We start from the raw sequence: 26,149 nt of genomic DNA, 5'->3' as shown, positions 1-26,149 counted from the left end.
ATAAGGTACTTTGTTTCCAGGGTGCTGATTCTACTGGTGGATCATTCAGAAAGTTAATCAGGTGCTCCTAAAATGGTTTTTGGAACTTCCAAGTTCTTACTCAGAATTCCAAGCCATAGGAGACAGAGGTATCTAAGGTGCCAAGCTGATTCCATTCTGCAAAAAATTTCCTCTCTTAAGGGACGTACACATGAAATTTAAAAAACAACATGGTGGGGGGTGGGCTTTATACAAAGTTGAGTGGGGTGACAATGGCACAGAGGAAATGGGACTTTGCAATTACATTTTTATAAGGGGTCTGAATTTGGTCTCACTACTCACATCACCTGGAATGGTTACCAGGCCTCAAAGGACTGCCCCATGGGCTAAACGACTGATCCACTCTCTGAAGCCAGACAGAGTGTCTTAGCTGGGAGGTCCTTTACAGATGCCACTGTTGAGGGCCGGAAGCTGGAGAGAGTGAGCTCCATCCTCAAGTAGTCCTTATGCTCCTTTTGAACTAGCCTTGCTGTTCTGGGCCGTCATTTGTGATTTGGCCTGGAGTGTCTAGGTGTAAAAAACAAAAGGACTGTAGGCATTAGTCACAGACGTGTAAGTTCTTAAGGAGTGAATGCCATTTTTGTTTTCTTAATCAAAACAGTGACAGACCACAAAGTCAAATCTGAGATTATAATTTACCTTGGTAATAAAAGATATAGGAGATTTACAAAAAACAAGGTCTGTGTGTGCTTGGGATGCTTTTCTGGGCTTACCCCGTATGTGTCTTAATAGATTCTCTGTCTTGCCAGCCGTGTCTTTGGTTCACAGAAGCCACTTCCCACTTCAGCTCTCCCACAACCTCCCCACTGTTTACTCTTCATGCCCTGTGCTCTTGCCCCAAATCCCTTCACCCAATTGGGAAGACTGGATGATAGATAATTTCTTATTTACGTGCATTTCTCCTGAAATTCAAGTTGCTTTCCAGCTAGTATTTCCTGACATCAGAAGCCTGTGTAAAATACACAACACATGGAAACTATTTCCATCTGGCACATAAGAAAAAAAGGGTCTGCCTATATTGTAACTGGCTTGTAAGCATGTTTTAGTCTGACCCACAATTGTATTGGTTGTTTTTTGCTTTTGGATAGTTGAAGTAAAAAACGTGGTTATAAGATGACTAAAGTTCAGCCTACAATTTCCTGTTTGGACAACAGGAAGAATTGTGCAGTGTTTTGCAACAGGACTAATTCTAGATTCTCACTACCCTTAAAGATAACTGGAGGGAGAGGGTTTTTCTTTTTCATTTATTAAAGATACTTACAGCTTCTTTAGAAGAAGTGATTGATCCTTTAGGTAATGAAATAGGTGTTGATGGTGTTATGGGTGGTGATGTAACTGGTGGCGGCTGTATAAAGTCTTCATCCTTAAACATCAGAACCAAGAGTTGGGTTACTGATTTAAAACAAAATGTATTAATCTACAGTCCACTACCTTGACTACCAGGAACTTGTCACAGCTACCTCATATCCTGGCACAAGATTCAAAAGGCAAAATCTGGAACCTAATTACATACAGCCAAATAATAAGCTTCCTCTTAGAAACAGATCAAACAGTACAATAAATATTCCTTATTAAGGAACATTATTGTATTGAATTTCAGTTTCATTAAGGAGATTAAAACAGGAGAAATTGACCCATTGCTATTTTCATTTTTTAATCTAACCAAATGGAAAGTAACTGTCTAACCTTAGTTCCCTTCAGTTGAGGTGCAAGATCCACTATGTTCTCTTTAGATTTGGTGAAAGTAGGTAATTCCATAAGAATATCAGTCTTTGGAGCCTGGGGAGAGAAACATTTTATGTATAATAAGCTTTCTGCTCTTCTAAAACCCAGAAACTTTTATAGTAGTCAATGCCTTTTTTTTTAGCACAATTTGCTTTCCACTAAATCCCTAGCTTCCTCCTCCAGCTCCACCCTTTATGAGTACCATGAAATATGCCCCTGACATAGCAACTTAGTATTATTTCTCTTTGAGTTTTGAGTCCTTTGTATACAAAAGTTGCACTCGGATAGATTCTAGCATTTAAAATAATCATTAGCAAACCACTGATGGTACTGGTCCTGCTGTCAGCCTCAAAAAAAAAAGGCCATTTCTCAATTATTATTCTTTTTTCTTTTTTTTCTTTTTTTTTTTTTTAGATGGAGTCTTGCTCTGTCACCAAGGCTGGAGTATAGTGGCTCAATCTCGGCTCACTGCAGCCTCCCCCTCGCGGGTTCAATCAGTTCTCCCTGCCTTAGCCTCCTGAGTAGCTGGGATTACAGACGCCTACTACCATGCCTGGCTACTAATTTTTGTATTTTTAGTAGAGACGGTGTTTCGCCATGTTGGCCAGGCCGGTTTTGAACTCCTGACCTCTGGTGATCTGCCCGCCTCAGCCTCCCAAAGTGCTGTGATTACAGGCATGAGCCACCGCACCTGGTCTCAGTTATTTTCTAATAGCATTGATATAACTTGGTCTATGTTGCATCTTTTTCATTTTTAGTATCTAATAATAAATGATAAAATAGCCTGATTTACTAAAATGGTAAGCTCTTGTAATGCAGGGAAGATGGGGAGAGGAGTGGCATTATAGATTACGATCAGAATGGGGGTGGTGATAGAATAGCTAGCTAACCTATCTTTAGGAATTAGATTTGAAAAACAAATATATCACTGTGCTTTGAAAGTTATTTGTGTACTTTGGAAGGATAAGGCTACATACATCCAAAATTACAGTATATTTGATGTCTCTATTCTTCACAGAACCTAGCATGCTACTTGTTCTCATTTTGTATATATACATGGAGAATAGAAGTTTAAAAACATGGGTGGGAAAAAGCCAATAAATTGCTTAGGAGCTTATCATTTTGTCCTTAATTCCTTTCTCACCCACTCCAGAAAGCAACGTCTGGATAAAGAGCTGATGGCTCTCTAGAATAATTCTGAGAACCCAAATTTAGCTGAGACAGTGAGCTCCTCCAAGATTTCCTAGCCCCTGAGAGCAATCTAAGAATGACTATTGACTTTGGTCTGTCTCACATGAATGGTTCCTTGAGTTGGATAGAATAAGAACCCACTAGCCTGCCTTTTAGAACATGGTCTATACTACTCCTAGTCTCCCTAGAGTTTTTCCTGGACAAATCCCAAAACCAGATTACTCTAGAAATATGAAAAGGGAAAGCAAGATGGTGTTTCCTGAAGTTGGGTTTTCATACTGGACTTCAGATAATTTTCCTTGGCTTGTCCAAGGAGTCAACAGCGTAATTAAGATATAAAATGGCCCTCACTTAGTACTTGGACTAATCCCCTAAACCACAGTATAGCATCTTCTACAAGAGTCTCCTTTCTTACTCATGCGGGGTTCTGAGTCAGACAGGAAGCCACCAGCTATAGAAGCGGGAGGCCCTTTCTGATGGGCCCAGAGCAAGATGCTATAGTGACTGGGCCAATCCTATGCTCTTCCTACAACACCAGGAAGAAAAATCACTAAGGAAATGAGTTGAAGGACATTCTAGATTAGCTATTCAATGCTTAAAAACTAATAGGAATCTGGACAAATGAACAGGAAACATTCAGTCTAAAAGGAGAATGCAACAGAAACACCCACACACACAAGTCGTCTAATGAAGATGAGATAGTTAAGGAAAAGGAATAAACTGCTCCTATTAGTAAAATTCTCAAACTGGGCTCAAAGGCAGTAGCAGCCTTAAGGCTGCAGGTAGTCTGAGTGGCTTCAGTTTTCTGTTTGTTTTGTTTTGTTTGAGATGGAGTCTCATTCTGTTGCCCAGGCTGGAGTGCAATGGCGTGATCTCATCTCACTGCAACCTCCGCCTCCCAGGTTCAAGCAGTTCTGCCTCAGCCTCCCAAGTAGCTGGGATTACAGGCGCCCACCACCATGCCCTGCTAATTTTTGTATGTTTAGTAGAGACAGGGTTTCACCATGTCGGTCAGGCTGGTTTTGAACTCCTGACCTCAGGTGATCCACCTACCTCGGCCTCCCAAAGTGCTGAGATTACAGGTGTGAGCCACGGTGCCTGGCCTTTGTTTTGTTGTGGTTGGTTGGTTTTTCAGGAATTTTTAAAACATAAAGCCAGTTGGGCCAAATTCTAAAAGGCCAAAAGAAATGCCTGCTCTGACTGCAGGAGTACACCAAATGTTTATGGAGAGGCCTCCGCTGGATGGACGTTGAGGGTGTGAGCCCAGGTACTCACCTCCCCGCTGAGTGGTATCTCAATAGGCTTGGGCTTCACATCTATCAGGTAGAAGGTGCGGGACAGGAGCAAAAGGGAAGGAGGGACGTTCTCCTTCAGGTGGAGGTCCTGCCACTGGAGAACAGGAGGGGAACGACACGTGAGAATCACAGAACGCCAGAGCCGGAGTGATCCGCGGTGATCTACCGCCTCGCTCGCCGACACCTTCCCACCGCCCCCGCCCCTTCCGCCAAGCCGCTCAGGTGATGAGTAACGGCAGAACACGGACAGGAGCCCAGCCCTGGCTTCTGCACTGAGTGGGTACCCTGCCGACTCCTTCACTATGGTGGAATCACTCTCGGAGAATTCAATTAAACTGTCAACCCAGTCAAGTATCTTCTCCTGGACAAAGTGTAGATAATGTGAAAGAATAAATCACAGGCTGAGCAACACAGGGCGACTCTGTCTCTACAAAAAAATGTTCTAATTATTTGGGTATAGTGGTACATGCCCGTGGTCCCAGCTAGGGAGGCTGAGGTGGGAGGATTGCTTGAGCCCAGGAGTTTGAGGCTGCAGTGGCCTGTGTTAATGCCACTGCACTCCAGCCTGGGTGACAGAGTGAGACCCTGTCTTCTTAAGATCAGTAATATATGCACAAAAGATAAAATTCAAAAAGTACCATAAAAAAAATTCACAAAGCTTGTGCAGTGACCATGTCATAGCCAACGTTCAAGAAATACATGATTTTAAGGATCTTTCTCTACAATGTGCTGTCTTCCAACCAGAGCTGGTCCCACATATGAGAGGAAAAAGTGGCCTAACATGGTTTCCAAGCCAAGGCTGGTATCCTAAGATTATCTGCGCACTCTTCATGGCATTTTTTACAATGATGGGAATGAAATGTAATAGGAGTTACTCCTTTGTTTTAAAGCATGGATGCTCTTAAAGTACAAATATGCTATCTGAGGAAAAATATTAAACATGGGTTACCACAGCGTGTGTTGGTTTGGGGCACTAACTGAAAAGCAGCCCCAGGTGGGCCACCAGGCAAAGTGGGGACCTCCAGACAGATTCACGCAGATAACAGGCCTTGAACTGAAATTTTTGCCAGGACCCTTTACACTACGTGGAGTAGGTCAAAATTCTGGGGTGGCTCCAAGACACCTTGTCCCTACAGCACCCACACTCTTTCCTAGTTATTCAACAGTATTCTAGGTGCTGTGTGAAGGGATTCTACAGGTGTAACTGAGGTCCCAAGTCGGTTGACCTTAAGATAGGGAGAATCTTTGGATGGGCCTCACCAATCACATGAGACCTTCAGTCTGGGGCTAGAGGTCAAACACGGGGGAAATTGGAGATTTCAAGCACAAGGAAGCTCTGGCATATAAGAAGTTCTCTGATGTTGGCTTTGCAGATGAAGGAGGCCAAGAGGCAAGGAATACAGGTGGCCACTAGATGCTGAGAGTAGCCCTGGGCTCACAGCCAGCTGGGAAACAAAGCCCTCAGTTCGACAGCTGCAAGGAACTAGGTTCAGCCAACAAATTGAATGAACTTGGAAGCAGGTCATTTCCCACAGCCTCCAAAGGAAGACAGCCTGCACTTCTGACCTACCAACTGTGAGCTAATATACTGGTGTTGTTTTAAGCCACTAAGTTCATGGTCATTTCGTAGGCAGCAATGGAAAACTGATAGAGATCCCAATCAAAGTGAAAAATCAACCTAGTTCTTCAACATCCCAGTGCTCAATGAAATAAGGCAAATTAGGTAAGACGGTTCACTTGCAAAGGAGAAATCACATAAGGAGGTCTGCATATTGTAGAAGAGACTTCTAGGGAAGAGGACCCCGGAGGGGTGCTGCTACTTGCCTCCGTGAGCTGTTGTCGCAGTTGTTCCTCCGTGAGACCCAATGATCTCATCCCTCGGGCCCTACAGGCAGACTGTAGTTCTGATACACTCAATGCCCTCACCCCTTCCTTGGCAATTATCTGAAAGAAATGTAAGGGATGGAGCTGGAGCTTTTGATTCCAATTTTATGCAATCCCCAAATTCCAGTAAGTCAGTGGAAACAGAATCGGAGGCTTGGACACTTTGTACCTTGCCCTGGCTGCTGAGGCAAAGGCGATGTAGGGAGGTGGCAGTTGAAATAACGGGAATCCTGCCAACAGGTATTAGCAGTATTAGGGATATTTACATAACTCCTCCCCAACATTCTGTCATCAGTGTAATTATTTCCCCTCTTGATCTGCATTTTGTCTGGTTATGACATATCTACTTTTCTCTTCCGTGGCAGCTTTATGGTTCATTAGAAAAAAGTAGTTCACTTGAAACACTCACAATGTACCATTTGTTGCATGTCCCTGTAGTGTTTTCCCCTGCTGTCCCCCCACCGCCCCCAGAAATGGCCCTGACACACTGATCCACAAAACTCCCTCAGTAAATAACACAGTTTCTGCTGGCGTAACCCAAAACTATGGTATTTCTGGGACCAGTGTTGTTTATTGCAAAGCTCTAAGAGCAACAACTGAAATCTAAATGGGGCCAAAGGGATCATGCTTTCTCAGTTCTGGGAAACCTGCTCCCCCAGGCGGAATGCTTATAAAGTAGCTGATTCTGAGTCAAGAAACATTCCTTCCATTTTTTCAAAAAGCCTAATTAGTAGTTATAGTCCAAGGGTGCCTTTCTTCTACAAGGTGTTGAGGCTCTGCTTTTCCTCCCAGCATTATGTTTTGCATACCAAGCCAACTACCCCTTCTTGGCAGGCCAATGCGCCCAGCAGAATATTGACTTTGGCATCAGCTTCCCGGTATGAGAGCACAAGTGTGGGAGCAGAGCTTTGTCAGGAATCTACTGAGCTGCTATTTCCTTCCCAGCAGGTCCTAACTGCTTTAGATGAGTCCCAACTAAGACATCCAAATTACTAACTGCTTATGATGGCCTTCTCAATAAATGGGTAAGGGGATGACAACTCCTCAAATGAGTAATCAAGGTTCAAGTTGTCATGGTAATGGTTGTTTAAACCACTCATTTTGTCAGAACCCAACATGACCAGACCCAATGGAAAATACTGCACTTCTATCCAGGCGTGGTGGCTCACACCTGTCATCCCAGCACGTTGGGAGGCTGAGGCAAGCAGATCACTTGAGATCAGGAGTTTGAGACCAACCTGGCCAACATGGTGAAGCCCTGTCTCTACTAAAAATAGAAAAATTAGCTGGGTGTGGTGGTACATGCCTGTAATCCCAGCTACTTGGGAGGCTGAGGTGGGAGAATCACTTGAACCCGGAAGGCAGAGGTTGCAATGAGCCAGGATTGCACCACTGCAGCCTGGGCGACAGAGCAAGACTTCGTCTCAAAAACAAAAACAATACTGCACAGTTCGTCCCACAGCACCCTAAGGTATCTCCCAAAACCTTGCTAATTCCCTAGAGCTATGGTTAAGCTCTTACTTCATCATCTGCTTTTATAGACTTCAGTTTCATCAGGAGCTGAAAGCGGAGCAGGTTGTTGGTTCCAAACGTCTGCATTTCTAGCAGTTTGCAAAGGGCAACCAGCTGAGGGCGATCTAAGTGTTCCAGGGCCAGCTGGTCCTCAAATAGTTTGGAGAAGCGAACTATCTCCTTTGTGCTGGGCTTGTGGCCTGTCTGGACCTATGCAGTGGGACAAAGAGGCCAATTAAAATGTGTTTCCTACTTAATTTAACTTTCCCAATAGGCTATTTGAAAGAGACACCAAAGCATTTATGGGACTCTGTCTGACATCTGGAAATGGGTCTCGTGGTATAAAGAAAAGATATCCATCCGAAGTCAAACTACATCAGCTGAAAAATCAGGAGTTCAGAAGTTTGACTCTAAGTCTACTGTTCTTTCCAAGAAGTTATCAATGTCTTCAACATGCTGATTACTTTAAGACAGGCTTTTCTGCAAACTACTATCAATGTTTATAATATTAAATGTTTACAATATTGTACGTTCATAATTTAGATATTTGCAATTCCAAAGATGGTGAACAGTTTGGGAAATCCATGATGACATGTGTTTTTCATATAACTCCCAACCCTGAAGTTGTTTGGCATTACATAAAAGATGGACACCTGCTTCACGTAGGATGACAGCTGTGTAGAGGCATCGCCCATCTTCGCTCTGTTCCTCCTTGCCATTTCTGTTATGGTTTCTTGAAGAAATTTTGCTAGTTCCAACTTTACAGCCATTTTCTTTTTCTGTTTTTCTTCCTTAATGGTAGAAGAATAAAAGTTACTCAATCCTTCATGATTGCAAATTGGTAGATAAAGATGGGGGAAAAACAACCGTCTCCTTGTTATTGCTCATCCCTACATCATGTAATAACATGATGCTCAGGCATAGCTGAATGGGTTTGTGAGACCAAAGCAAGTAAAAAGAAGCCTCTATTTGGAACTTGTCTCCTTACTTTTGTTTCTCACTAATACAATAATCATAAGCATTTGATAGATCCAAAATGTTCCCCCAATGGGAGGCTTTATCATTATTTAGAATGAGATACTATCTCTCTCTCTCTCTCTCTCTCTCTTTGAGATGAAGTCCCACTCTGTTGCCCAGGCTGGGGTGCAGTGGCACGATCTCGGCTCACCGCAACCTCCACTTCCCGGACTCAAGTGATTCTCCTGCCTCAGCCTCCCAAATAGCTGGGATTACAAGTGTGTGCCACCACACCTGGCTAATTTTGTTTTTTGGTTTTTTTTTTTTTTTGAGATGGAGTTTCGCTCTGTCACCAAGGCTGGAGTGCAGAGGTTCCATCTTGACTCACTGCAACCTCTGTCTCCTGGGTTCAAGCAATTCTCCTGCCTCAGCCTCCCAAATAGCTGGGATTACAGACACACGCCACCACACCGGGCTGATTTTTGTATTTTCAGTAGAGTAGGGATTTTTGCCATGTTGGCCAGGCTGGTCTTGAACTCCTGACCTCAAGTGATCCGCCCATCTTGGCCTCCCAAAGTGCTGGGATTATAGGCTTGAGCTACGGCACCCAGACAAGAATCTCTTAACCTGGTGCAAACTATTCAGTCTGCCAGTTGAGCCAACTCTGTTTGAGTGGCCCTGGGTTTTGCTTTACAAACAAAGAAAACTAGGAAATGGACTCTACACTAATATAGCTTACAGTTTAATAGAAAACAGACATAAGTAATTACAATACAATGAGTTAAGTGCTCTAATAGACATGAACACAGCACTACACAGAAGAAAAGTAAATGGATACTCGTAGGACACTGTTGGCTGGTGTTTCTCAATCCTTGTTCATCATCAGAAATGTACTATGGTAGCATTTTCAAAAAAACCACAGTCAGGACTCAGTGGTAAAGAAGAACAGGAATCTGTATATTTTTAAGTTGCCTAGGAGATTCTAATTATCAGCCAATCATAAGAATCACTGATTTTTAGATAGATCTTAAAAGACATAACAACAACAACAACAAAATCACACAATAGCATGATCAGAACCCACTTAGTGGCCGGGTGAGGTGGCTCACACCTGTAATCCCAGCACTTTGGGAGGCTGAGGCGGGTGGATCACCCGAGGTCAGGAGTTTGGGATCAGCCTGGCCTGTCATGGTGAAACCCTGTCTCCACTAAAAATACAAAAATTAGCCAGGCGTGGTGGCACATGCCTGTAATCCCAGCTACTCAGGAGGCTGAGGCAGGAGAATCGCTTAAACCTCGGGGGAGGATGCAGTAAGCCGAGATTGCGTTACTGCACTCCAGCCTGGGCAGCAGTGCAAGACTCTGTCAAAAACAAACAAACAAACAAACAAAACCCACTTAGTCATCCATTTCATTCATCCATATCCTTCCATCCATCCATTTATTTATTGCACATCTACCATGTATTAGGTACTGGAGATAAAATGAACAATAACAGGTAAGAATTCCTGCCATCAAATAACTTTTAGTATAGTGGGAGAGACAAACATCAGTGACTAATGATAATCCCGTAATTCTTCACATTAATGTAGAAGCATAATGGGTAAGTGCTATGAAAGAGAAATACATGGTGCTGTGATCTGATGTAAACAGAAAGCTCCTCTCTCCATGGAACAAAGCAAACAAGAATTTTCTGAGACGGTGGCCATGATGTAGACATATTTGTATGTTTCAGGGAATGAGTGGTGTTCAGGAAAGAGGTAACATTTAGATAAATCACTTCCTCTACTCCCCCCATCTTCCTGAATTCACTAATACTTTTCTTGGAATTTTATGGCATTAATTCTAGATGCTGATTTTTTTTTTTTTTTTTTTTTTTTTGAGATGGAGTCTCGCTTTGTCGTCCAGGCTGGAGTGCAGTGGCCGGATCTCAGCTCACTGCAAGCTCCGCCTCCCGGGTTTACACCATTCTCCTGCCTCAGCCTCCCGAGTAGCTAGGACTACAGGCACCCGCCACCTCGCCCGGCTAGTTTTTTGTATTTTTTAGTAGAGACGGGGTTTCACCATATTAGCCAGGATGGTCTCGATCTCCTGACCTCGTGATCCGCCCATCTCGGCCTCCCAAAGTGCTGGGATTACAGGCTTGAGCCACTGAGCCCGGCCGATGCTGATTATTTTAAATGTAAGCAAATTAAACCATTGTCAGGCAGTCAAATATTGTAATTTGATTTTATCCTGTGAAGGTATCCCGAATTTGTCTTCAAGACTTTTTTTTTTTTTAAAGATAGAATCTCACTCCATCACCCAGATTGGAATGCAGTGGCACGATCTTGGCTCTTGGCAACATCTGCTTCCTAGGTTCAAGTGATTCTTCTGCCTCAGCCTCCAAAGTAGCTGAGACTACAGGCACGTGCCACCACGCCAGGCTATGTTTTGTATTTTTAGTAGAGATGGGGTTTCACCATGTTGGCCAGGCTCGTACTGAGTTCCTGACCTCAAGTGACCCACCCACCTCAGCCTCCCAAAGTGCTGGGATTACAGGCATGAGCCACCACGCCCAGCCTTCAAGTCTTTATTCTTATTGTTAATTTCATAATGTATTCTCTGTCATCTCTCTCTTGGGCTAGCATTCCAGCTGGTTTCCCTTTCTTGGCTCTACCCTCTGCAGCCCCTCCTGTAGCAAAATTATTCTTCCAAAACACAGATCTAATCATGTCATCTACCCAGCTACCCTGCTTCAAACGTTCCGTTTCCATTATTCACCATGGTCAAAGGGAAAGCCTAAATTCTTAAGCTGGTGGATGCCTTCCAACCTGACCCCAACACATCACTTTGTCTGTTTCCTGTCATTGACGCCCTGGAACTGCCTACTTCAACCACAAATAACCAACCAGCGGTCTCTGATTACATCATACTCTCTCATGCCACTGAGCCATGTTAAATGCTATTCCTTTTATCCAGAATACCTTTGGTAAAATCCCACTTACTCTTTAAGTCTCAGTTCCAAAGTTACCTTTTCTGTGAAAAATTTCCCAATCTTACTGATTTAAAAGTTGCCTTTAAAATTAGCTGGGTGTGGTGGCAGGCGTCTGTAATCTCAGCTACTCAGGAGGCTGAGACAGGAGAATTGCTTGAATCTGGGAGGCGGAGGTTGTGGTGAGCCAAGATTGTGCCACTGCACTCCAGCCCAAGTGATGGTGAGAGACTTCGTCTCAAAAAAAAAAAAGTTGCACTTTTTGTCTTCTCATAATGTTTTGTTCACACCTTCTTACCGTACGCTGTCTACGCTGTCTAGTAGAGTGGCACAGAAAGGGGAGAAGGAAGGAGCTGCCTCTGTTTTCTCGCCTGCACGGTGACTGCCACACTCAATGAAGGCTCCCTCTTCTCAGGGGCTGCTGAACAGGTCTGTTGTGCCGACTAAATCATACCTACTGTTCCACTAGTCACCGCAGTAACAGTGGATTTCTGTTTTCTTTATTCTTTTATTTTTAAACAGGATCTCACTCTTGCCCAGGCTGGAGTGCAGTACAGTGGCATGATCTCAGTTCACTGCAGCCTCAACCTCCTGGGCTCAAGCAATCCTCCCGCCTCAGCCTCACAAGTAGCTGGGAATACAGGTGCATGCTACCACATCTGGCTAATTTGTTTTACATTTTTAAAAAATTGTTTTTTTAGAGACAGGGGTCTCGCTATATTGCTCAGGTTGGTCTTGAACTCCTGGGCTTAAACAGTCCTCCCACCTCGGCCTCCCAAAATGCTAGGATTATAGGGATGAGCCACTGCATCCAGCCTGTTCTCTTTATTCTTTTGACAGTTAAAATCAAGTTAGAATTTGGTGGAGAAGAGAAAATCTTTTCAACAAATGGTCCTGGAAAAGCTAGATATCCATATACAAAAAAGAGAGAAATGAATCTATATACTGACATTATAGTTTTCATAAAAATTAACTCGGCCTGGAGCAGTGGCTCACATCTGTTATCCCAGCATTTTGGGAGGCCGAGGTGGGTGGATCACCTGAGGTCAGAAGTTCAAGACCAGCCTGGCCAACATGGGAAAATCCTGGCTCTACTAAAAATACAAAAATTAGCTGGGTGTAGTGGCACATGCCTGTAATCCCAGCTACTCAGGAGGCTGAGCAAGGAGAATTGCTTGAACCCAGGAGGCGGAGGTTGCAGGGAGCCGAGATCGCACCATTGCATTCCAGCCTGGGCGACACAGCAAGGCTCCATCTCAAAAAAAAATAATAAATAATAAATAAATAAAATGGATCACAGACATAAATGTAAGACAGAAAACTGTAAAACTTCTAGAATAAAATAGGAGAAAAATGTAGGTGACCTTCAGTTTGGCAATAAGTTTTTAGCTACAACACCAAAAGCATGATTCATGAAAGAAAAAAACTGATAAGCTGGATGTCATTAATGTTAAAAGCACTTGCTCTGTGAAATACATGGTTAAGGGAATGAAAAGATAAGCCACAGAGTAGAAGAAAACATTTGCGTATTATATCTGATAAAGGACTTTTACCCAAAATATACAAAGAACTCAAAATAACACTCAGGAAAAAAAAAAAAAAACATTAAAAAGTCAACCAAAGGGCCGGATGCAGTGGCTCACGCCTGTAACCCCAGCGCTTTGGGATGCTGAGGTGTGTGGATCACCTGAGGTCAGGAGATCAAGACTAGCCTGGCCAACATGGTGAAACCCTGTCTCCACTAAAAATACAAAAATTGGCTGAGCGTGGTGTGGATGCCTTTAATTCCAGCTACTCGAGAGGCTGAGGCAGGAGAATCACTTGAACCCGGGAAGCAGAGGTTGCAGTGAGCTGAGATTGCACCACTGCACTCCAGCCTGGGTGACAGAGCAAGACTCCTTCTCAAAAAAGATAAAAAAGTCCACCAAAGATCTAAACAGACACCTCCCCAAAGAAGATACACAAATGGTAAATAAGCACAGGAAAGATACTCAACATCATGTGACATCAGAAGATTGCAAATCAAAACAGTGAGATACCACACTACACACCTATTTCGTGGCTAATGTCTGGAGCACTGACAACATCAAATGCAGGTACTCTCATTCTTTGCTGGTAAGAATATAGAACAATACAGCCACTTCAGAAGACACTTCAGCAATTTCTTAAAAGCTAAACATAGTCTTACCATACGATCCACCAATTACTCTCCTAGGTATTTACCCCAATGAGTTGAAAGCTTACATCCACACAAAAACCTGTACATAAGTGTTTATAGCAGTTTTATTCATAATTGCCAAAACCTGGAAGCAATCGAGGTATCCTTTCATAGGAGAATGGATAAACAAACTGTGGGACAGCCATACAATGGATTATCATTCAGTGATAAAAAGAATTGAGCCATGAAAAGAACTTGAAATGCATATTGCTAGGTGAAAGAAGCCAATCTAAAATGGCTACACACTGTATGATCCCAAGTACATGACATTTTGGAAAAGGCAAAACTACAGAGACAATAAAAAGATCAGTGGCTGCCATGGGTTGGGGGAATAAGGGAGAGGGACAAATAGGTGGAGCACGGAGATTTTTTTTTTTTTTTTTTGAGACAGGGTCTCCCTCTGTCACTCAGGCTGGAGTGCAGTGGCACTATCATAGGTCATTGCAGCCTCGACCTCCTGGGCTCAAGCAATCCTCTTGCTTCAGCTTCCCAAGGAGCTGGGACCACAGCATGAGCTACCATGCCCAACTAATTTTTGCATTTTTTGTAGAAATGGGGTCTCACTATGATGCCCAGGTTGGTCTCAAATTCCTGGGCTCAGATGATCCACCTGCCTCAACCTCCCAAAGTGCTGGAATTACAGACGTAAGCCACCGTGCCTGGCCCACAGGGGATTTTTAGAGCAGTGAAACTATTCTGTACGATACTGTGATGGTGGATACATGAAGTTATGCATTTGCAAAGCCCACAGAACTGCTTCAACATAAAGAGTGAACCCTAAAGTATGAGCTTTAATAATAACATATCAATATTGGTTTTTTAATCATTACAAATATAGCACACTAACGCAAGATACTATTTACAGGAGAAATTGTGATGGGGTGGGGTGGGGAGAAGTAGTACTTTCTACCCAATTTTTCTGTAAACCTAAAAACTCCTCTAATAAAGTTTATTAAATTTTATTAAAGTTAAAAAATCCTACATACCTTTTTGGATTCACTTTCAAAAGTTGATGGCAACATCTCTGGGAAGAGTTTCAGAAACACTGGTAATAAGAATTCCATGAAGGGTACAATTATGAACACCATAAATGGAACCAGGCGGAAGAAATCAACACAAGTTCTCAACAGCTATAGAATTAAATGCATATGCAATATTCATTATTTTAGGGCATGCCAAAAACAAAAATCAAAAACAAAACCAAAAAAACCCTGTCTTGGTTCATTTTCTTTCTTTCAAGAGATAGTGTCTTGCTATGTTGCCCTGTCTGGCCTCAAACTCCTGGGTTCAAGCAATCCTCCCACCTCAGCCTCCCAAGGAGCTAGGATTATAGGCCTATGCGCCATGCTCAGCTTGGTTCTTAAAGTGTTAAAAACCCAAGACAGGTTTTCTGCAGCTGTTTATAAAAATGAAAAGGCAGGGTTTTCCTGTTTACCATAGCTCTGAAGCAATTTTTATGGGATATCTTAAAGGAAGTCTATGACAATAAAAATATTATTGGCATCTCCTAGACTTCATCTATGTTAGAGGGTCCATACTTTAATAGCATTGTATCACTTAAAATTGTTTTTTTTTGTTTGTGTTTTTGCAGCGGCATCTCACTCCAGGCTGGAGTGCAGTGGCACGATCTCGGCTCACTGCAACCTCCGCCTCCCAAGTTCAAGCCATTCTCCTGCCTCAGCCTCCTGGATAGCTGGGACTACAGGCACCTGCCACCATGCCCGGCTAATTTTTGTAATTTTTTTAGTAGACAAGGGTTTCACTGTGTTGGCCAGTGTTTCACTGTGTTTGGCCTCCCAAAGTGATGGGATTACAGGTATGAGCCATCGTGCCCAGCCAAAATTGGGTTTTAAAATGCATCTGCTTAACATATTAACAACAGTTGAAACATGAAGCCTCTCAGCTTCTTGGAAAAATTTAAAAAACATAATTATAACCATTCTACAAATGTGCACATGTACCCCTGAACCTAAAATAAAAGTTTTTTTAAAAACCGTTCTACAGGAAAATATATAACAAATTCCAGAATACTGACTAAAGTTGTACAGTAAGTCAGTTGCAGACAAGAAACTGGTTCTCACCAGCAGTTATTATTCCTACTCTGAGATTTTTAAGATGAAGTTTACATTGAATTTAAATAGTTGAGTTCCCAAATAGTTCATTTTAATTTCACATTTTCTTTCTCAAATATGATTCTTGCCTACCCTTCGTCTCTCTCGTCTGGTCAGGACCTGTCCATGCAACAGCCTCCAAACCATTCTGGCAGCAACTTTGGCATCAATCCAAAGTAAGTAGAATCCATTGTAAAAATATTTAAGTTCATCCATGATTTTTTGTCTATAAGATTGTTCGCCTTCTTTAATCTTCGTGCCAGTTTCTTTTGTGGCCTGAGGGCTCGTCACCTGTGGATGTTTTGGGGCTTGCTCCAGCTGAGGTTTGCCAGGAACCTCTCGCAGCCAGCAAGTGGATGTGTGTAGCTTTTGTATTAGTCTAGTTCCTGGGTGAAGTACTGTATTGCCTGGCTGACTGGGATCCGAGTACTTCTTGCTCTCATAGTTCTTCATACATGTCTTATTTAAATGGGAATCTGGCAAGTGAAGAAATGCACATGATGGGGAATAAGAAGAGCAGGTAGGATGGACAAAATGGCTAGGGAATCTGGAATAAAAAGAACATCCTCTGAGTTAAGTACATACTATTACAAAGCACACACTATCATAAAGCACATACTATTAAAGAAATAGATAGTACATCCGGTCAAAATACAACAGCTTTTTTTTTTTTCTTCACTCCCATTGCCCAGGCTGGAGTGCAGTTGCACGATCTCAGCTCACTACAACCTACGACACCTGGGCTCAAGCGATTCTCCTGCCTCAGCCTTCTTAGTAGCTAGGATTACAGGCACAGACCACCATGCCCGGCTAATTTTTGTATTTTTAGTAGAGATGGGGTTTCACCACATTGGCCAGGCTAGTCTCAAACTCCTGATCTCAGGTGATCCGCCTGCCTTGGCCTCCTTAAGTGCTGGAATTACAGGCATGAGCCAGCATGCCTGGCCAAGGAATATTGTTTCAAAGACACATTTGATGGTCACTGTAGGAATTAACCAGTCACATAATACTGCCTTACCTATTCAGTGTCTTTGAACTCCTCAACTTACAGCTGAAATACCCTTCACCTAAATTCTTCAAGAACATTAGGGCTGGCCACGGTGGCTCATGCTTGTAATCCCAGCACTTTGGGAGGCCGAGGCGGGTGGATCACCTGAGGTCAGGAGTTCGAGACCAGCCTGGCCAACATGGTGAAACCCAGTCCCTACTAAAAATACAAAAATTAGCCGGGTATGGTGTCATGCACCTGTAATCCCAGCTACTAGGGAGGCTGAGGCAGGAGAATCGCTTGAACCCAGGAGGTAAAGGTTGCAGTGAGACAAGACTATGCCACTGCACTCTAGCCTGGGCAACAAAGTGAGACTCTATCTCAAAAAAAAACAAAAAACGAAAACCAAAAAACCACACAATTAGAATTGGGCACCCCAATTAAGGGTCTCTACCTTCTGGTATTGCAACAGCCCAGGGTTTGCAGTTAAACTACCATATCAGATTGTTTGAAAATAAAAATATGGGCCATGCGTGGTAGCTCACACCTGTAATCCCAGTACTTTGGGAGGCTGAGGGGGGTGGATCACGAGATCAAGAGATCGAGACCATCCTGGCCAACATGGTGAAACCCGTCTCTACTAAAAATACAAAAATTAGCTGGGCATGGTGGTGTGCATCTGTAGTCCCAGCTAATCGGGAGGCTGAGGCAGGAGAATTTCTTGAACCCGGGAAGCGGAGGCTGCAGTGAGCCGAGATTGTGCCACTGTACTCCAGCCTGGGTGACAGACCGAGACTCTGTCTCACAAAAAAAACAAAAAACAAAAAACAATAAAACAAAAATAAACAAACAAAAAATTTGTCTTGGTTCTTTCTTTATTTTTTTTTTTGAGACAGAGTCTCACGCTGTTGCCCAGGCTGGAATGCAGTGGTGCGATCTTGACTCACTGTAACCTCCGCCTCCTGGGTTCAAACAATTCTCCTGCCTCAGCCTCCCGAGTATCTGGGAATACAGGCGCCCACCACCACAGCTGGCTAATCTTTACATTTTTAGTAGAGACAGGGCTTCACCATGTTGGCAAGGCTGGTTTCGAACTCCTGACCTCAAGTGATCTGCCTGCCTCGGCCTCCCAAAGTGCTGGGATTACAGGCGTGAGCCACCACACCTGGCTCTTTTTTTTTTCTTTTTGTTTAAGGGACAGACTCTTGCTGTGTTGCCCAGGCTGGCCTCAAACCCCTGGGCTCAAGCAATCCTCCCACCTCAGCCTCCTAAGGAACTGAGATTACAGGCACATGCACCATGCCTGGTTTAGTTCTTAAGGTGTTAAAAACCCAGGCTGGAGTAGAGTGGTGTGATCACAGCTCACTGCAGCCTCGACCTCCCAGGCTCAGCATCCTGAGTAGCTAGGACTACAGGCCCACACCACCACGCCCAGCTAGTTTAAAAAATTTTTGTAGAGATGAGGTCTCACTATGTTATCCAGGCTGCTTTTTTTTTTTTTTTTTGAGATGGAGTCTCGCTCTGTTGCCCAGACTGGAGTGCAGTGGTGCGATCTCGGCTCACTGCAACCTCCGCCTCCCAGGTTCAAGCGATTCTCCTGCTTTAGCCTCCTGAGTAGCTGGGACTACAGGTGTGTGCCACCACGTCCAGCTAATTTTTGTATTTTTATAGAGATGGGGTTTCACCACGTTGGCCAGGATGGTCTCGATCTCTTGACCTTGTGATCCGCCCACCTCGGCCTCCCAAAGTGTTGGGATTACAGGTATGAGCCACCGCGCCTGGCCCCAGGCTATTCTTGAACTCTTGGGCTCAGGCTATCTTCCTGCCTAGGCTTCCAAAAGTGCTGAGATTATAGATGTGAGCCACTGCAGCCAGCCTCAGACTATTTTTGAAGGATGCCAAGATAAAACACTCTTTGAATGGCCAAAAGGGGAAAAGTAAGTGCTCAGTGAATAGTCTTTATTTATTCTCAGTGAATAAATAAATGGTGGCCGGGCATGGTGGCTCATGCCTGTAATCCCAGCAGTTTGGGAGGCTAAGGCAGGTGGATCACTTGAGGTCAGGAGTTCAAGACCAGCCTGGCCAACATGGAGAAACCCTGTCTCTACAAAATTACAAAAAAATTAGCTGGGCATGGTGGTGCATGCCTGTAATCCCAGCTACTGGGGAGTCTGAGACAGGAGAACCACTTGAACCCAGGAGGCAGAGGTTGCAATGAGCCACGATCGTGCCATTGCACTCCAGCCTGGGCAATAGAACGAGACTTCATCTCAAAAAAAAAAAAAAAAAAAAAGGTAACAGACCGTAATGGGACACAAATATGCCCTAAGACTGGCTGTTCATCAGCCATTTTACTGGCTTTACATCTAAGGACCTCACATGATGTTCATCAATTACAGAGATGTCACTCTAAACCATTACATCTTCTGGCTGGGCATGGTGGCTCACGCCTATAATCCCAGCACTTTGGGAAACCCAGGCTGGCGGATTACCTGAGGTCAGGAGTTCAAGACCAGCCTGGCCAATATGGCGAAACCCCATCTGTACTAAATATACAAAAATTAGTGGGGCGTGGTGGTGCATGTCTGTAATCCCAGCTACTTGTAACACTGAGGCAGGAAAATCTCTTGAACCTGGGAGGTGGAGGCTGCAGTGAGCCAAGATATGCCACTGCACTCCAGCCTGGGCAACAGAGTGATACTCCATCCCAAAAAAAGAAAAAAGAAAAAAAAAAAAAAAAACTGGCCGGGCGCGGTGGCTCAAGCCTGTAATCCCAGCACTTTGGGAGGCCGAGACGGGCAGATCACGAGGTCAGGAGATCGAGACCATCCTGGCTAACACGGTGAAACCCCGTCTCTACTAAAAATTACAAAAAACTAGCCAGGCAAGGTGGCGGGTGCCTGTAGTCCCAGCTACTCGGGAGGCTGAGGCAGGAGAATGGCTTGAACCCGGGAGGCAGAGCTTGCAGTGAGCCGAGATCTGGCCACTGCACTCCAGCCTGGGTGACAGAGCAAGACTCCGTCTCAAAAAAAAAAAAAAAAACAAAAAACAAAACAAAACAAAAAAAAACAACTACATCTTCTATCTTTTTTTTTTTTTTTTTTTTTTTTTGAGATGGATTTTCACTCTTGTTGCCCAAGCTGGAGTGCAGTGGTCCAGTCTTGGCTCACTGCAACCTCCACCTCCCGAGTTCAAGTGATTCTCCTGTCTCAGCCTCCCAAGTAGCTGGGATTATAGGCTCCTGCCACCATGCCGGCTAATTTTTGTAGTTTTAGTAGAGACGGGGTTTCACCATATTGGTCAGGCTGGTCTCAAACTCCTAACCTCAGGCAGTGCCCTCGCCTTGGCCTCCCAAAGTACTGGGATTACAGGTGTGAGCCACTGCGCCCAGCCTCCAAGAAACTTTTAATTGTGTACTAAACCAATCCTTTTACACATATCCTTTCCATCTAGAAGGATGAAGTTCAGGCCAGGCGAGGTGACTCACGCCTGTAATCCCAGCACTTTGGGAGGCTGAGGCAGGCGGATCACCTGAGGTCAGGAGTTCCAGACCAGCCTGGTCAACATGGTGAAACCTTGTCTCTATTAAAAATACAAAGATCAGCCGGAGGTGGTGGCAAACACCTGTAATCCCAGCTACTCGGGAGGCTGAGGCAGGAGAGTAGCTTGAACCCGGGAGGCAGAGGTTGCAGTGAGCCAAGATTGCGCCATTGAACTCCAGCCTGGGCGACAGAGTGCGACTCCATCTCAAAAAAAATAAAAATAAAAATAAAAATAAATAAATACATTTACAAAAAAAAAGAAGAATTAAGTTCATATTGGGGGGTAACTCCAATGCTTACCTTGTTCGAGCAATAGCTAAGACTGGATTATAACTGTAGAAGGCCATATTTATTTTTGTCTCAAGTAGTTAACATAGGGACCTAGGCAAAAGGAGTAAGTAAACGATTTAGTACTTTAAAAACACATCAATTAAAAGACATCAGGATTTTAGTGTTTTTAACTATTGCAAAGGTAGAACATTTGCATAGTTAAGATACAAAATCTCCTTCAAGCTCATGTCCAACAATCAGATATTTTCTTAGCTCTGGACTTGAGAATGGTACCTTGAGATTCCAACAAATGGTAATGATCTCTAAGATGATGTCGCTCATGAAGATGGTACGGTCTTCAGAGACATTTTGATTTCTGGTCAATAGTATCTAGTAGTGCAACTTCAATGATTGCCAAGTACTTAAAAAGTAGAGCAATATATATCTATTTGTAGCCTTAAAATATAGGTAGAAAGTGGACATCCTGAATTTCTTTTCAGTTAGCATTGTTCTATATTTAGGCAAGCTGTACCAAACCCTGAAGATTGGAAGTACCCACTAATTTAATTTATATAGCAGTGGATGAAGGTAGACATGGAACCTACTAATCGCTCAAGTGGAGGTAAAACTGTTTCCCTTGCTAGTGATTCTCCAGAGCGCAAACTGAGCTTTGAACCTGTATATAACCTTCACCAAAACCCTTCTCCATCCAGGAGCGCTTTTCTGCTAAGGGTCGCGAGGAGCGGCAGAAGAGCTGGCATCTCCCAGTGGCAGCTTTGCTCTCTTGCGGCTGGAAAAGGAGTTCCAGGGCCTCTCCTGAATAGAAACCTCAGCCACAGAGCTGACATTTTGAACAGGGCCTCGAAACCTCTGGACCCACACTAACGGTGGGTGGCGTTTCGCGGGCGGGAGACGACACCTGAGGCGGCGGTTAATCCGCTCGAGCCCCGGCGCTCCCGGGCGGCGGACACCACTCGCACTCGCATTGGCGCCGCCCCACGCCCGCTGCTCCCGGGCTCCCTCGGCTTTGCTCATCACCCCACGGGAGCAAAACGCGCCCTGGGCTTCCTCGCCTGGCGGTTTCGGCGCCCGTGATGTGTGCGCGGCCTGTATGGGTCTGGGGGTTATGCTTTGGTTTTTTGGTGCGGGGGTGGGACAGGCACTGGAACCACGACCCTCGTGGATGATCGGGGTTGTTGGAAATGAAGCCGAGGAGAAGCAGGGCCTGGGACTGAAAGGACTGAGCGCGCTGTGCGGGGGAGGAGAGGCCGAGCTTCGGAGTTCGCACTGTGCTGGGGACTGGCGGGGATGAGGTCGTGGGCGGAGGAGAGCGTGGTGGGAACTGCAGACGGTCAGGAAGCCTGGATCGGGCGCTGACTAAAGGAGCAGGATGAGAGGAGCAGGATGCGGACGGAGCGGGCTCCGGAGGAAAAAAAAGGCAGCGAGGCCCACCAGGTCGTGGCCTGAGGGCTGGGCCTGCCCACCCCTACCTCCTCGGCCGGGCTCCGCGGATCGGCAGCCTAGGTCCTCCCAGTTCCTTCCCCGGACCCCCAAGCTAGAAGGGCCAGAAGCCAAGTCTCTACGGCTCCGCCTCTTACCTTGCCCCTGATGTCACTCTGAGTGACGACATCACCAACCAATAAGCTCTCAAGTTCTGGGGAGGGCGGGCGTCCTTCACCTTAGCAGCCCAGGAAGCCGCAAAGCCACGTTCCCATCGCCGAAGTGACTTCTTTGTGGGGCTTGGTTTAAGGAGCTTTGGTGCTGGGGGGCCCGAGGGTTTTTCTGCCAGTCCACACTCTGCAGGCAGTGGTTAACGCCCGAGGAAACCCTTGATTGAAGACTAAACAGGCTCTTACCCTACTGACAGAGTAATATGTCTGATAGTTGCCATGGTAACCATCTCGGAGTCATGAATGACATCACTTTGATGTATTCTCCCTCGGCCCCTGCAACTCCGGAACTGCCTAAGGGGCGCGGAGAGGACTTATGGTGTCGCAGAAAGGGCGGGAATCGGAAGGACAGCATTCCTTTCCAGAGGCCGGAATACTGTGAAATCTTCATATGGAAATCTGTATTCTACTAAAAATATTTGCTTCCTCAATGTTCCCTTAACAAGTGTTGTTTGTGATTAATAGTTTGTGTAGAAATCTCAACATATAAAATGTATGTGATAGTAGCTGTGAAATGACAGACACTATAGGTTTGAGGGCACTTCATTTCCTAGGATGGCCAACTGAGCCATCTTGGGAAAATGAAAGATCTAGAAATATTCTCGTTCCCCAGTTATCTTTTCCCATCCATTTTATCTGGCTCCAGAAGAAAGATTCAAAAAAAAATTTTTTTTTAGGCTGGGTGCGGTGGCTCACGCCTGTAATCCCAGCAGTTTGGGAGGCCGAGGCGGGCAGATCACAAGGTCGGGAGATAGAAAACATCTTGGCCAACATGGTGAAACCCTATCTCTACTAAAAAAATACAAAAATTAGCCGGGCGTCGTGGCATGCCCCTGAAGTTCCGATTACTCTGGAGGCTGAGGCAGGAGAATCGCTTGAACCCGGGAGTCGGGGTTGCAGTGAATCGAGATCTCGCCACTGCACTCCAGCCTGGGCGACAAGAGCGAGACTCCGTCTCAAAAAAAAAAAAATTTTTTTTTTTTTAGTGGCTCTACTCGACCACCATACAGCAAGGAATCGCTTTCTCACGGAGAATACGTCTCCTAACATGTGAGCTGACCACTGACTTTACTCATCTGGGCTACACATTTTTAAGAATGGAAGACGGCGGTATTAAACGTCAGTAAAAAATGCAGACTGCTTTTAATCCACAAAGGATTTTTCAGCTAATAACCAAATAGATCAACTGTTAAACAGGCAAAACTTTTCAGTTTGGCCACTAGAGGTCTCTTTGTGCATGTCTGATGTTCAACTTTGCACATAAAGGTTTCACTTCACGTTCTGTTTACCAGAATTAAAATCTACAAAGCTTTGGACTCTACTTTTCCCTCACTGAAAATTCCTGGTGGTCAAATTTTGAGTTCTAGAAGGTAGATGTAGTTTTCATACTAATTTCATCAATTAATCGTTGCACTACCATGTATTGGTACTTTTCTGGAAAAGATCATAAAGGATGCAAATATATTTTCAGTTCCCTGGGAGACATTTTATACGGGGAAATATTCTTATTCATGCATTGTATTCACTTACAACCAGGCACAGTGAATATCATTAAGTATTCATAAACCAGATGAATGATTCCATGCCCAGTATTTGAAAGATGACCTAGGTTTTCTACCATGGCCATATGTCAGCAATCCTATCCTAAAAAGGGAAGGGCTAAGAACCCTTCTTATTGAAATCCGTTTGTTCAAAGTAATGTCCATCTTCCCTAATTATGAGACTTGGCAATTTCTTTGACTTTCAGGATAAGAGATTTATCATGTAAGGAGTTTCTGTATATAATCTTCAGAAGAGAAATTTTTAAAAAAATATTTTTTCCCCATGACTCTGGCCCTGAGAACTGTTAGGTTGCTGTCTTAATGAGTTCCTTGCTCATTTTCTATGGCAAGAGTAATCATCGTCTAAACCTCAGAAGATGTTAGATACTGAAAATGTAAACTATTATTTTTAATGGCCATTTTCCTACATACGCCACCAGATCAAGTATTACTAACTGTATTTTGTAATGCTTTGCAGGAAAAGACTATGCATCTACTTCACATAACTCCAATTTTAAACTCCTGCTGTCAGCATAGCTATTAGAAACAGGCTAATATAAGATCCCTGGGGACAATTTACTAGATTCTCCTCAAGGGAGAAACCCAGGTGCCGGGTGAAGGCAACAGTTTATCAACAAAGCAAGGAAGACACAGGAGGAAGAAAACGAAGAACGGAAGTAGAAAGGCTCATAGAAAAAAAAAAAAGACTAATTTAATCCCTCTTTCCTGGAGATAGAATTAAGCTAGACTTGGTGGCCCGCTTTGGCCATCTGTGTTTTAAAATGGCATATCACAAATAAAAAGTATGCTTTTTACTGATAGCTTTAACCTGTGGTACTACTTAAAGCATATGTTTAAAAATATTTAATTATTAATAGTAATGAGAATTTTTATTTATTTATTTATTTTTTTGAGACGTAGTCTGGCTCTGTGGCCCAGGCTGGAGTGAGGTGGCGCGATCTCGGCTCACCGCAATCTCCGCCTCCGGGTTCACGCCATTCTCCTGCCTCAGCCTCTCGAGTAGCTGGGACTACAGGCGCCCGCCACCACGCCCGGCTAATTTTTTGTATTTTTAGTAGAGATGGGGTTTCACCGTCTTAGCCAGGATGGTCTAGATTTCCTGACCTCGTGATCCGCCTGCCTCGGCCTCCCAAAGTGTTGGGATTACAGGCGTGAGCCACCGCGCCCGGCCAATACTGATAATTCTCAGTATCACCCTTAGTATTATTAACCGGGTTACGTTTAAAAAAAAAAAAAAACTAGTTCATAATTAGTGCCCTTTTAAATAACTGATCTGTAGGAATCTTTTAATCTCCTTAAATGATAAAGAGAACAGATATCTAATTTCTTGTAATAGTACCAAAGACATCCAGCACTATAACGTCTACAGAGAGTATGACGTCTAGCGGTAAAACGGCTTTATTCTCAGAACAGAGAGTATCAGTTTCCTCATTTGCTTGCTGCCTGTGTTTCCTTTTTACGTTCAGATCTCTGTGCTGTAACCTTCTAAATCCTTATCACCAGGCCCCAGGAAATATCACCTGGTCGGCACACTCCTGCAGGGCTAGATCACTGTGCACACACTTAACCTTCCATTGTTTTCCATACGTTTCCTAGGATGCGGGTGGCTAAAGGATGACGGAGAGTTGCCTCCCGGTTCCTCCTCTCGTTCTTATCTGGGCCGTGTAGGACAAATGTACCTCATGTCCCTCGATGCGAAGGTCTGGCTGCGAGCAGCCGCGGCCCCCGGCACGTGACGGTCACGGAGCCTTCGCGGTCTCCCGCGGCTGGGGGGCACCCGGGGATGCGGCCGGCACTGACGTCGTCCTCCCGGTTACCCACAAGCCTCCGGGCCGCAGCCGAGCAGGAAGAGGCGCGCGGGGCCGGCGCCTGCCGGGGAGATCGGGGCGCTCCCTCAGCGAGCCGGCGCCGCCGGCCCGGCCTCCTACTGCTTGCAACCGGGGAAGGCGGACCCTCTGACAATTCAGCCGGGGCTGAGAGGGAGACCGACGCCAAGGCGGTCTTGCATCGCCCCCGGCTTTCCAGATGCAGACCCTCCTGGAATGGGAGCCCTTCCCTGACAGCTGTAGGACGGGAGACTGCCGAGGGGACGCCTGGACTGCCCCGCCCTCGCGCGGTCACCCACCGGGGACCGTGCGACGGTCACTCCTAACCCCAGGAGCTACAGAGCCGAGTCACCCTGAGGAGCGCCATATGGCGCTAGTTGCGCGC

At 44.8% G+C, this 26,149-nt stretch overlaps 1 protein-coding gene across 5 annotated transcripts; it reads right to left on the bottom strand.

Annotated features, from left to right (window-relative positions):
• Positions 1–210: 210 nt before the first annotated feature.
• LETM2 (leucine zipper and EF-hand containing transmembrane protein 2) lies at positions 211–25,792 on the bottom strand. Of its 5 annotated transcripts, none has more exons than XM_007962199.3 (11): positions 22,197–22,296; positions 20,737–20,817; positions 16,000–16,453; positions 14,782–14,925; positions 8,300–8,437; positions 7,656–7,856; positions 6,075–6,194; positions 4,231–4,344; positions 1,726–1,818; positions 1,301–1,402; positions 211–546 (listed from the first exon to the last, which is right to left on the bottom strand). In XM_007962199.3, the coding sequence occupies exons 2-11, from the start codon at positions 20,781–20,783 to the stop codon at positions 484–486; spliced, it is 1,476 nt and encodes a 491-aa protein (XP_007960390.1). In that variant the 5' UTR covers positions 20,784–20,817; positions 22,197–22,296; the 3' UTR covers positions 211–483. The 5 variants fall into 5 exon arrangements, with proteins under 5 accessions (XP_007960390.1, XP_007960392.1, XP_037839518.1 ...); XM_007962201.3 differs by having other exon boundaries at positions 16,000–16,382; positions 22,197–22,290; XM_037983590.2 differs by lacking the exon at positions 22,197–22,296 and adding an exon at positions 25,618–25,792 and having other exon boundaries at positions 380–546.
• Between the last annotated feature and the right edge of the window lie 357 nt (positions 25,793–26,149).

The sequence above is a fragment of the Chlorocebus sabaeus genome, chromosome 8 (genome assembly GCF_047675955.1).
Source record: "Chlorocebus sabaeus isolate Y175 chromosome 8, mChlSab1.0.hap1, whole genome shotgun sequence".
In the NCBI taxonomy this organism is placed as follows: Eukaryota; Metazoa; Chordata; class Mammalia; order Primates; family Cercopithecidae; genus Chlorocebus; species Chlorocebus sabaeus.
The sequence above is the reverse complement of the archived record's forward strand: the minus strand, read 5'-3'. Positions and strand labels throughout refer to the sequence as shown.

Excerpts from the sequence above, each read along its gene's own strand:
- LETM2 (XM_037983590.2), bottom strand. The coding sequence starts at position 20,783 with ATGGCCTTCTACAGTTATAATCCAGTCTTAGCTATTGCTCGAACAAG. Across the intron at positions 16,454-20,736 it reads TTAGCTATTGCTCGAACAAG|ATTCCCTAGCCATTTTGTCC; the intron begins GTAAGCATTGGA and ends TTTTTATTCCAG. Across the intron at positions 1,403-1,725 it reads CTCAACTGAAGGGAACTAAG|GATGAAGACTTTATACAGCC; the intron begins GTTAGACAGTTA and ends CTGATGTTTAAG.